Consider the following 13,829-nt stretch of genomic DNA (forward strand, 5'->3'; position numbering starts at 1 on the left):
GCGAAATTTAAAATTCACCAATAACTGAAAAAACATTTTATTTGATTTAAATAATCAACTTTATTAATGTAACAAATATTTCATTGAACTAAATAATTTTTGAGGCAATTATAAATTTTATTTGTTTAAAATACAGAAATTATTGATTCAAATACAATTTATTTTATTCAAGTAAAACATTATTTGGTCCAAGTTAACATTATTTTAGTTCAAGTTAACATTATATTTGGTTCAAGTAAATATTTATTTGGTTCAAATAAACATTATTTGGTTCAAGTAAATACATATTTATTTGTTTCAAGTAAACATTATTTGGTTCAAGTAAATATTTATTTGTTTCAATTAAATATTTATTTGATAATAGTCAAGTAATCTGTAGTATTTGATAAAATTTTCTTCAGTGCACTAAAATTTTGATTGGTCAATTTCAAAAATTCGCGCCAAAATCAGAATTTCAGAAAAAAAAGTCCTTATTTTACATGGGATGATCCGAGCTTAAATATTATCAGTAAAAATTCACTTTTTGTTATTTTTTTTATTTTTTCGAAAAAGTCAAATATGCAAAAGGGATTATTTATATATACGAGTTGGAGTATATACAATTCGCAAAACACTATATTGATCCATATACGTTTGTGTTATGTTGTTTACTTCTTACCGCGGATTTCTTCTTGTGAAGAGAGAGAAAGAGAGAGAGAGAGAGAAAAAAAAAGAAGAGAGAGCACTTTCTGCACCCAAACCCTTGGACCCACAGCAGGGGTGGATTCGTACCAACATGGCATACTGGATTGGTGGTGATTGTGGAGTGAGAGGGGTGAACCGTGGGACGGGGGATGCCTGAACACAATAATTTATCATAGCTCGTGCTGTCAATCTTCACCACATTGATACGACAACGGTTTGCCGACGTCGCGGCGCTTTTACTCCCTCCCTCCCCCCCCCCTTTCTACTCCTCTTTCAATCCACAGTTATACGTCTATTCAGTTGTCCAACAGATATTAAAACTAGATTATCCCTTTCATATTTCACTCTTTCTCTCTCATTCTTATTCCCTGAAGATTAATTATACTCTATTAAAAAAAGTTTATATTAATAATTATATCAAATAGCTTACAAAATATTTTGTTTTCGTAAACTAAATTTAATTTAAATATTTTATTTTTAAAATTCAAATATTACTAATAATAATGGGTTAACAGGATGTAAACTTTTTTTTTTTTACAAGAAAATTTTTACCTATAACCTCTTAGGTTCATATCGTGGGAATAGGGAAAGGTATAGAGTAAAAATTCTAAACTGACCCCTTAGCTTTACAGCTGAAGAACATGTGTTTTGGAATATGGGCAAATAAAAAAAAAAAAAAATTTTTTTTTATGCTTTTATAACTTTTGAAAATATTCTAATCAATACGCTTAAAAATTCTATTTAACACTTTTTCGAATTAATATTTTAAATTTATTCAAATCGTTATAAATTTTTTTTTTTTTTGACGCAACAAAAACTTAATTGAATTAAATAAAATTATATTTGTCTCACAGCCTAATAAGTTTGGATTTGTTTCAAATAACTTTCTATTTGCTTTAAACTATCTTTTTATTAGTTTCAAATAAAATTTTATTTGGTGCAAATAACATTTTTGTTTAAGTTAAGTAAAATTTATTTATAAAAATTAATCCAAGTAGCATGCAATTTTATCTGAATATCACAGTAATGTTTCATGAAAAATTCGTAATATTGAGATGTAACATTACAGTGATATTAAAATTTCCGCCTCAGTGTAATATTGTGGTAATATTAAATTAATATTAATGTAATATTGAAGTAATTTTTAGGTATAATATTAGGGTAATATTAAGGTAATATTAGGTAATATTAAAATTTAACACTGAGGAATTTTTTGTTTTAGGAAAAAATGCCCGCTGGTCGGAATCGAACTCTGAACCTTTCGCACACGAGCCGGATGTATTAGCCAACGAACCAATCTAACATTGTAATGTCAAATAAATATTAGGTGTAATATTACCTCAATATTGCCTTGTAATAAAAAATTAATTACTAATATTAAGTTAAACTACCTCAATATTACCATGTAATAATCTACTATAAAAAAAAAAAAAAAAAAAAAACGATCATAAGTTTAAAATACAGTAAAATTGAAGGCATTTTTCTTAAATCCTTTCCGAAATATTTGTTTGTGTATGTAGAGTTAAAGGAGATTAAGTTTTATGACTTTTAAAACGTTACCCTTCTTATTCAACTATTTCTTGTATAAATATAATATATATACAAATGACAATGGTCAGTATAAGTTGGGTCATTTTCTAATATATACGAATATATATTTTCCTCGCTTATCTTATACTGTATACATATACATATACAACCAGTGAACAAGTCCCTTGGGAGGTATATAATCTGCATTCAACATGTGTATACAGTGAGAACATCAACAATCTACCTGAACTTGTTTCCCAAGGACTAATCTTTGTTTGGGGTCGAAGTAACCGAGCTTCATAGAAATTTCAAGGCTCAACGTTCATTCATGTTCAATTATGCTACAAATGACACCTTTTCTAAACATCATTTTAAACCAATAAGAAAATAAGAATCAAATTATTTCAAATTCTTATTTTTTTTTTTTTTGTAATAATGATGCAATTTAAAAAAAAATGAGTGCCGATAATTTATTTTATAATATAATATAATATATAATAATAATAATAATAATAATAATAATAATAATAATAATAATAATAATAACTATTTTTGTAAGTAAAATCCATTAAATAATGAAATATTTTTTTATCAATTATTTGTTACCGTTAAATGTAAAATTGAATAAAAAATAAGAAAATTTTAAAGGACTTGTCTATATTTAAGAAGGATTGCGACTTTTATCATACAGACAAAAAATTACTTTTGGGACCTGATACGCATAGCAGGAGGTAATCAAAAATTGACACACTCCGAGCATAGTGAGACACGCACGTGTTTCAAAATTCGATTCTGTCTTCGAGATTTTTTTTTTTTTTTTTTTGCTCGAATTAGACCATATACACGATATGGTGGAAACGCCATGACGTCATGAATTTCTCTTGACTTTTACTGCCCCCGAAAGATTGCTCAGCATTTTTTGCGCTCCGCCCCGTAACGCCTGTTATTTGATACGTTCCTGAAGTTCACAATACCCTTTGTACTTTTCTAATTTCAAGTATAAGTAACACCCTCTTAGCCATTTTCAACCATTTTCATCTCTATATTTAACCATTTTGTTGATTTGTTTTTGTTTTTTTTTTTTTTTTAATTAATAAATTACAGAAAAAAATTAAAATAATCACAAAAAAACCCTAAATATTGAATAAATTTATTTTCAATCATTTATTATTTAATCATATAAGTTATACGTATATTGAATAGAGAAAAATTTTACTGGAGTCTAATAGATTGAATCGTGTGTGTGTGTGTGTGTGTGTGCAGTATGTCACATTACCGTACACGGCAAACAAAATATAAATCAGTCGAAAGAATGAAAGTCAACCTTCTGCTTGATTCTGATATTTCCAATTTTACCAAATGGTTGCAAGCAACGCGCGAGGTCCCCTTCTCTACACATTTTCTTTTGCCACCAATGAGCCCTTTTTGGAACACGAACTGCCTTTGCCGGGGCCACATATGTCGTGTTTGAGATGCACATTTCACGCAACAGGGAATTCAAATTTAATTTGTCTTCTGTCCAAAAATCACTTTAATTCTTTTTTTTAACTTATATAAACAATAATTGCAAGAAAAGAAAAAAATAATATATGTATAGTTGAGCCATATCAAAACTAACTAGAAACTACCTTAAAACTATCTGGAAACTGACTAGAAACTAAGTAGATACTAACTAGAAATTAACCAGAAACTAAGTAGAAAATAAGTTGAAACTAACTAGAAACTACCTTGAAACTATCCAGAAACTGACTAGAAACTAACTAGAAACTAAGTAGGTACTAGCTATAGAAACTAAGTAGATACTAACCAGAAACTACCTTGAAACTATCTAGAAACTAGCTAGAAACTAAGTATATACTAACCAGAAACTACCTTGAAACTATCTAGAAACCGGCTAGAAACTAAGTTGATATTAAATACAATCTAACTAGAAACTATCTAGAAACTGATTAGAAACTAACTAGAAATTAACTAGAAATTAAGTTGAAACTAACTAGAAACTAACTAAAAACTACCTTGAAACTATCCAGAAACTGACTAGAAACTAACTAGAAACTAAGTAGGTACTAGCTATAGAAACTAAGTAGATACTAACCAGAAACTACCTTGAAACTATCTAGAAACTAGCTAGAAACTAAGTAGATACTAATCAGAAACTACCTTGAAACTATCTAGAAACCGGCTAGAAACTAAGTTGATATTAAATACAATCTAACTAGAAACTATCTAGAAACTGATTAGAAACTAACTAGAAATTAACTAGAAATTAAGTAGAAACTAAGTAGAAACTAACTAGAAACTAGCTAGAAACTAAGTAAATACTAACCAGAAACTACCTTGAAACTATCTAGAAACTAGCTAGAAACTAAGTAGATACTAACTACAAACTAACTAGAAACTATCTAGAAACAAATTAGAAAATAACTAGAAACTAGCTAGACTTAATAAATGTTACACAGAAAAAAAGTGTCGAAATATACATATATTACACGTTTTTTAACAGTTACATTACAGTTATAGTATTTTCTATATAGACATTGTATAGTTAAACTATACTATATGATAACTATCTAGTGTATCTAGAATTTTTAAAATAGGTTTGAAATAGTGTTTCTAAATAGAATATATCTAAATTCTTAATTAACTTAAAAAAAACCTGTTCTAAACTTATTTTAAATAATTTACAGATGCAGTAGACAGAGTTTCTATGTAGTTAAGTATTTTAAAACTAAATAGTATAACTGTTTTGATTCTTTTGAATAATCTAGATAAACTAAATAGTTTCTATAAAGTTTACATATCTAGAAACTAGATAATATAATTGTCCTGAACTTTCTAAGTAACCTAGATTGCACTGTTTAGTTTTTTTATGGTTTAAATATCTACAAACTTGATGATCGTAGTGTTATTTTTCTATCTAGTTGCAGTATAGTTCAACTATACAGTAATTATATAGAAAATAGTCTAATTGTACCTTAATTGCATAGAAACGTGAGATTTATATATTTTCACACTTTTCGTTTCTGTATAACATGTATCAAGTTTAGCTAGTTTCTAGCTTGTTTCTAGCTAGTTTCCAGCTAGTTTTAATATAGTTTAACTATACAATGAATATTTAGAAAATAGTATAATTACCCTAACTGTGTATTTCGATACTTTTTCTTTTCGAGTAACATTAATCAAGCCCAGCTAGTTTCTAGTTAGTTTCTACCTAGTTTCTACCTAGTTTAAGTGTACAGTAGCTTTATAGAAAATAATATAAAGGGTACCGTAACTCTATGGAAACGTGAAATATATACATTTCGCAACTTTTTCTTTCCGTGTAACATTTATCAAGTCTAGATAGTTTCAAGCTAGTTTTTAGCTAGTTATGATATAGTTTAACTTTACAATGAATATTTAGAAAATAGTATAATCTCTCTAACTGTATGTATTTCGACACTTTTTCTTTCTGTGTAACATTAATCAAGCCCAGCTAGTTTCTAGCTAGTTTTAATCTAGTTCAACTACACAGTGGCTTTACAAAAAATAGTAACTGTATAAAAACGTAAAATATATACATATTTCGACACTTTTTCTTTTCGTGTAACATTTGTCAAGTCTGACTAGATTGCGCTAGGCTAGTAACTACCTAAACTCGTATATTTTGTATTTTCTAGCCAGTTACTGCGGCAATTATCAAACCATTCGTTATAAATTTATCCATGAAAATTATCTCAAACAAATCAAGATAAAAAAAATTTTTCGGTGTGAAAAAAAAAATTTTCAAATCTGTAAATATTTTCCCCAAGGTCACACACATGTTTTTTTTTTTAATTTTTGAAAAACTCGGTCAAATCCTTTCGTTCCACTAATGGAAATAAACGAAAAATATGTGTAGAAGCTATATATATATATAGAATGAAATATATTTAAAATTTGATAAATAATGATACATAATAGTGAAATATTCAAAATAATGATCAATATATTAACATTAATATTTTTAAAATTAGGCGTACAATTTGTAGAACACAATTTATTTTTTCTTTTTCAAATTAAAAAGACTGGTAATTTTTTTTATATCTTATCTTATATACTCTCGTTTTTAAAAAAGTGCTGTACGCTAAAAAATTTTAATTGTTTATAAACATAAAATAACTACTTTCATACATAAATTCTTTTTTCTTGTAGAAATAATAAATGTATCCAAATATAAATCTGCTACTCTCACTCCCTTAAATTATATATTAAAATAAAAATATAATGGAATATAAAATTTGTAAACAATAAATAATTAAATTATTATAAATAATACTAAATTTTAATACTAATTAATGAAACTTTTTGTAGTAATAAAATGTCTAAAAAGCATTACACCAATACGGATAAAGAAAACTTTTCCTGCAAACTATCAAAATTTTTGCCCATGTTATTGAAAATCGCAAAAGCGATTGTTCCTTGAAAGCTAAGGAGGCTGCGTGGAGTGAAAACGATAACGTCTCTGAAACTCTCACTCATCTATTTCAAAAGAATTTTCCGCATCTCGAATGTATCGTTTTGCACGTCTTATATTGTTTGGACCATCTTCATTATCAATATCATCCTCAATGTCTCTTAAATAATGCATTATATCCATTGTTAACACTTTTTTCACTATAAATACACTAATAAGTTATTGCTTAAGTCAACTAAAACGTTGACTTTAAATCATAACCTCAATTCGTTCAAATAAGTTCACCGGTAATGTCAAATAAGAAAATCCTATTTGACTATGAATACTTGGCATTCTTAAGATGGGACTATGCATCTCAAAATCAAAGCATTTACTTCTTTAAGCAAATGCTTAAGTTGCGACTTAAGTCAATCCACAATGCACGACTATGAATCTAGGTGTCAGCTTAAGTCGCTGCTTAAGAAATGAGTATCGACTATGAATACCGCCCTATCGACTATGAATACCGCCCTATATATATATATATATATATACACGAAAAAGATGTTTCGTTTTTGTGACGATTGGTCTCACTTAAAAGTCGACAAAGTGATGCATAGAGTGTTACGCGATTGTAATACACGCGCAAATACAAACGTGGAAAATAAGACATAAAAGCCAAGAAGGACCCTTGGCACATTGGCCAAGAAGGAGAAAGTTTTATGGCTCATTGTCCATTCTCAGGATGTATATATACACACATATATATATAGTGCCCATGGCGGCAAAAGAAGTCTCTCTCTCTCTCTTTCTCTATCCCAGAAGCAAATAACTACTCTTTTCGTTATAGAAGAAAAATTTTTGCAACGTGCGCACCATCCCTTGAAAAATTTTTACCTGAACCAAATTGCACAACGGTCCCTCCAATGATTCTGTTTACCGATAGTGAGGTAAAATAAAAATTCCTGTTTTGTTGTTAAAATCCATAGCGAATTGACAACGGCGTGCGAGCGTGCGCGTGGCTAAGCGCGTGTCCCCTTCTCGAAGAAGAAGAAGAAAAAAAAAAAAAAGGAAAATATTTCTCAAGAGAGTGGTAATATTAAGCAATATTTCTCCCTGAAAAATTTTTCAGGTAGGGAAAAAAAAAAAAAATTTGTTTTTCATTGTTTGGTGGAAAATTTGAAAAAAAAAATTTTTTTTTCCTTTTTTTCCGATTTTATGGAGAACGAATATTGTCAAACAATAATTATTGTAAAAGTGACACGAAAAGTATATATATATATATATATATATATTTCTTTATGAGGAAAATTATTTTTCTTTTTATATTTTTAAATATTATTTACTTTTTTTTTCCCCAAAAAAAAATATACTCATAAAAAAATAATCTTGGGGAAAAAATGTGATTTATTTATTACCAAAAAGAAGAAGAGGATTAAAAGTTTAAAATAATAAAATTTTTTATTAATTTTCTGATGGGATATACATAGTTTGGTAATTTTTTTTTTTTAACGTCCGCGCAGGATTTCTGCGCAGTAGATGCGTATTTTACGCTTGCGCAGTGTGTAACAACCAAATACTGAGGAGTGTTATAATTTTCCTATATAGTATAAAAAAGCGATTCGAATTATGGAAAAATCAATTTATAAATTTTTTTCTCTCTACATCCCAAAAAAATAAAAGGCGATGATGTGTGCTTGAGAAAAATATAATTTTCGCATACTGGTGAGGAAGGTCTATATGCAATGATTATCTGACCGATGGAATTAAGTCAGTCGTTGGGATCATTTATAGTTCTCTGATGTGCCCTTCATATATGGCTCCCCATAAAATTTCATTCCCCAAATTCTCCCTCCTTGAACATTATTTATTATCGGTAACAGTAACACATACATATAGCTATATATATATGTAAGGATAAAATGTTTGTATTTTACGTATATGCATGTAAATAAATCTATGTATGTGTTTCACTTATATGTTTGGTTGTGTAAAATGTATAACTTTATTCAGTGATCGGCACGCATGTGAAATGTGTGGTGCCACGCAGTCCCGACTCGGACACCGCACTTACAATCATTAATCACTTTTTTTTTCCACAACTGATCATTCACTATTTATAGTTTTTGTCCATACGATGATGCCTATTATCTGTGTGTGTCTCTCTTTATTAACGATAATTATTTTTAAAACATTATACCAGACATTATGATATTCATCTGATTTGTTAAATATATACTTTGTTTTTCCTAATTGATCAATTTGTATACCCATAAATAAAATATTCAAAAATTTAGCAGATTTTCAGAATTTTAACAATGAACAATCCGCTAAAAATCTGATAATTAAATATAAACAATTTTATAAATTCTCCGTCGAAATTAGAAAATAAAATTCGAGAATTTTTTGTTTTAAAACAAAAAGTAGTTAATAAAATAAGAATAAGAGAAAAGAGAGAGAAAGAGAGGAAATAGTTCGTATAAAGTACATGTGAAAAGGAGTCTTCTTATATAGGGTTGATTAATCGTCCCCCAGTAGGTTTTGCAGAGAAAGACATCACTCGCAAAGACTTGCCTCCATCTGCTTAAGGTATACGCACTTTGTTTACTTGCCTCACCTAGTTTCTTTAAATTGTCTACATTATATACTAGTAGAAAAAATCCTTATATACAAAATGAAAGGATTATCTGCAAAAAAATGTCTTATTCCAAATTACCCCATTTTTTTTTTGCATATCAATTAATAATCTCTTCTGTCTCAAAAAAAAATTCTTGTTCCACCATATTCAAGATGTAGTATCAGATTAGTGGGACGAATCAGAGCAATGAAAGAGAGAGAGAGAGAGAGAAAGAATCGGGGTGAAGCACACATGGCGAAAAATTCTTTGTATTATAAGTTAGGGTGAGGTGGGAGATTCAATATGGGTTTTATGTCAATAGATTTAATAGTGGGAGGGGTTTAGTACACCACTGTGATATACAGATTGTACCGATTGCACCCCCCCCCCCATCAGAAAAATCGGGGGTGGCTTTTCTGTATCAAAGGGCAGCTGATAGAGTCACCCTGCCTTTGCCTTAACTAATACAATGTCTACTTCTATTCTCTCTTTTTTTTCTTCTTCTCTCTTTTTTTTTACTTCTCTCTCTCTCTCTCTCTCTGTACCATTGGATGCCTCAAAAGTTTGTTTGTACCGAAGAGGCAACCTTTGCCAATCTTGTACCAAAGGGAAACAACCCCCTACCACCTTCACTTTTACCGTAATAAACTGGTGAAAGTTTACCGGGGGCCCATTGGCACGCGCGAACCCCCGTCGTTGACGCCTGGTCGACGTACCCTAAGCTCGAAAATCGTCACGGGGACACAAATCATTTCATTGTACTTCGTCCTCCGTGTTTGCCCGAAGTGCTCTTACTCACATTCAGAACCGATTTGGCGTGCGACTGGACATCATCAAGATTTTGCACTCCCATCAAAAATTGTCTTCCTATCAATTAGTAAAATAAAAAAAACAAATTAAAAATCTATTTTTAAATTTCCCAATAATGATAACATATATATCAAAAAAGTAGTTCACTGCTAGTTATTTAAGTGTGCAACAAGTTCAACTGTGTCATATGTACTCAAGTGTGTGAATTTAAAAAAAAAAAAAAAAAAAAAAAATTGTGATAACCAAAAATAGTGTTAAAAATGACAAGTTCAACTTATTACAGTTCATCGGTGACAAACAGTGAGAGTGCATATTGGCCATATCAATTTAATTATAAAAATTACGATAATTACTATTATCCAACAGATTATCAAAATCAACAACAATCACAAACAATGAGAGCATCACCGGAAAATTCACCACCCACATCAAGTTTACTTGAAACATTATTGCGACATGGTAAAGATGCTGTTTCACAAAATTATAATACAAAATCAAAAGATCGTGGATCAAAATCACAAATTGTTTGTCAAACATCACCCTATACACCAACATCAAGTTCCGATAGAACATCACCGCAAACTGGTCATATTGGTGAGATAACAGTGTCACAAAATCAATATCAAAATTATCCATCATATCAGGATTATCATCAAAATCGTGATAATTCAACATTTGAATCTGGTTATAATTATGGGAATAATAATAATGATAATGGTAAAATGAGTCCTGAGATGAGTGATTACGGTGATGAATCAAGACAGGAGTATCAGTGGATGAAGTCTTGTACAACAAATGGTTAGTACAAATTTTACAAATAATTTATTATTGCCTCTTAATTTTTAATTGTTTTAATATGTTTAATGATTTTTTAGGGTTCGTACAGAGTAAAAACCTTAGTAAATCGATTTTAAAATTTAGGGAAAAGAACGACTTACTTGATTTTTACTTAATTGCTTAAATTCAGAACTTTTAATCTCAGGATTTACCTAATTTGGTTTTTTTAGAATTCTTTCAATAAAATCGTTTTGTATTATAAATTAATACAATTAGAGAATACAATCTTACAATGTAAGAATCTTCTTTGGATAATTAATGCGATGTAGAAAATGAATTAATAAAATATTTAAACTGAATAATTCATTTGAGCTCAGTTTCATTTAAAGATATCAAAAATTTCAATAGATTTCAGTAATTCTTCTCCCCCCCCCTACTTTTCGGTTTTGAAACTTGTTTTTCTTGTCCCCCCTCTTAACTCATCAGGTAAACTTGCTCCCATTTCTTATCTGTTTCTCTATAGTTTTCGAAATATCACAGAAAATTAAAAGGCATTAAAATAAGCTGCAACGCTCCAATTTTGGACCAAAATGGATTAAAATAAGCAAAATTGGATTAAAATAATAAGCGTGTTGCAGCTTATTTTAATGCCTTTTAATTTTCTGTGATAAGTAAATAATGTTTCTTGGCTAAAAAATTTCTTTTTGTTATACACAATCGACTTGAGAATTACAATGACGCATGCGCTTTACCTGGCGGTCTATTTAGCAGAAAAGTGGGGGGCAAACATAACCTTGAAAATTTAACTGTAACTGCGAGTATAAATAATAGTCTAAATACGGTTTTAAATATATTTTTTCTTTTTTTTTCTTTTCAGGAGAATTGACCATTGCCGGTAATAAGCGAACAAGACAAACTTACACGCGATATCAAACATTGGAATTGGAAAAGGAATTTCATTTTAATCGCTATTTAACAAGAAAAAGACGAGTTGAAATAGCTCAAACACTCTGTTTATCCGAGAGGCAAATAAAAATTTGGTTTCAAAATCGTCGTATGAAGGCAAAAAAAGATGGAAAATTGGGTTGTCCCTCCTCTGAATCGGGTACTGATGATATAATTTCAAATCAATCCGATCCCTTATCAATGACATCAACAATTACTTCTCTACATCCAAATGCACAATTGCATCAAAATGAAATTGGATTACATTCAACTGGTCCAGCTTTACATCAAAATTCAGTAATTTCAATGCAAGATCATCCTCCAGCTTCTTCATCTGGTAATCATCGAACATTGTTACATCAAAATGAAACAATTTTGCAACAAAATGGAACAATGATGCATCAAAATGGAACAATGGTACATCAAACATCCTTACATCAGAATACTGTTTCTTCACTGCAGCATCCAAGCGAAGAAACGCTACAACAAAATCGTCATCAAACATCTTTACATCAAAGTGTAACTTCTCAGCATTCATTACATCAAAATAAATCATTGCAGAACAATGAAATTGCTACACAAAACGATGTGAATTTAATGCAACGGATTCCACTTCACAATGCTTATTTAAATTATCATTATCAACATCATCATCATGCTCATCATCATCATCATCATCATCATCAACAACAACAGCATCAGAATTACATGGTTCAAGATTACGTTCATCAGGGTTATGGTCAGCCATCGAAGTTGGAACTTCATATTGACTCGTGAAAACAAGAATGCAAAGCGGCCCTCTAGCATTGAGCGAGCAGCTGACCCTGCAACACGCAGTCATGATTTATGGCTAAACGAGCTAAACAGTTTCGAGTATCATCCCACGCCAGGGTTTTCGATGCTTCACGCTGCATTTTACCCAGGACACATATCCTATATATATATATATACCCTTCTTCTCTATCTTTGCTAAACTCCAAAGAGGCCAAGATTATTGCACACGTCACTCTGAAAAATATTTTGACATAAATATATTTTTCTCAAATAAAAACACAAGTCACAATACAAATTCTTTTGACGAATTTGCAACGCGGAAAAGTCGATTTTTACAACAAAAAAAAAAAAAAAAACAATTATCGAAATTTTTTTTTAAATTTTCTTCTTTAAACAAAAGTTTTTTTTTTGAATTAAATAATTATTATTCAATTCAAATATGGAAAAAAATCTTTATTCTAAAACAGCAATATATTTCTCTGGAATAGTGAAAACTTTCGTTGTTTTAGTGAAACATATCGCTCTGGCCAGTGAAACTTATATCTCTGTTCTAGGTGATGATTTTTTTTCCGTAATATTTTGTTTCAAAATACAGAAATTGTTGGTATACAAATACAGTTTATTTAATTCAATTAAAAATTATTTGGCTTAAGTAAATATTTTAATAATAGCACAGAAAATTATAAGCTGCAACGCTTATTAATTTAATCCAATTTTGCTTATTTTAATCCATTTTGGTATTAAAATAAGCAAAATTGGATTAAAATAATAAGCGTTGCAGCTTATTTTAGTGCCTTTTAATTTTCTGTGAGTCAACTAACTGATTATTTGAAGCAAATAAATTTTTTTTAGTATAGCAACACAACAAAAGTTGCTGTATTATAAGATGTAAAAAAAAGTTTTTCAGTAAAATTCAATATAGTAATTTTTATTAAATATTTTGGAACCCAATATTTTTAATAATTTTCATAATATTTATAATAATTTATCAATGCACTGAAAAAATGTTGGTACAACAGTTGTGCCAAACGAAAAATTTCTATATTTACACCCAGAGAAATGATTTATTTGAACCAAATAAAATATATTTGAATTAAATAAACGTATATTTGTCTCAGAGCCTACTAACTTATTTATTTGGTGTAAATAAAAAAATTTTTTGTCAGAAATAAAATTTTTTTTGGCTCAAATAAATTTTTTATTTCAATGAAATAAAATATATTTGCAACAAATAAATGAGTTAGTAGGCTCGGAGACAAATACATATACCTTTTCTCT

At 29.3% G+C, this 13,829-nt stretch overlaps 1 protein-coding gene across 1 annotated transcript; it reads left to right on the forward strand.

Moving 5' to 3' along the window:
• The first annotated feature begins 9,933 nt into the window (after nucleotides 1-9,933).
• On the forward strand, nucleotides 9,934-13,217 carry LOC127276862 (homeobox protein LOX2-like). The gene is made up of 2 exons (XM_051297551.1): nucleotides 9,934-10,853; nucleotides 11,710-13,217. Exons 1-2 carry the CDS (start codon nucleotides 10,316-10,318, stop codon nucleotides 12,552-12,554), a joined length of 1,383 nt encoding a protein of 460 aa, XP_051153508.1. The 5' UTR covers nucleotides 9,934-10,315; the 3' UTR covers nucleotides 12,555-13,217.
• Nucleotides 13,218-13,829: the final 612 nt, after the last annotated feature.

The sequence above is a fragment of the Leptopilina boulardi genome, unplaced genomic scaffold (genome assembly GCF_019393585.1).
Source record: "Leptopilina boulardi isolate dan_hultmark-lab unplaced genomic scaffold, ZJU_Lbou_2.1 LbouV2_155, whole genome shotgun sequence".
Lineage (NCBI taxonomy): Eukaryota > Metazoa > Arthropoda > Insecta > Hymenoptera > Figitidae > Leptopilina > Leptopilina boulardi.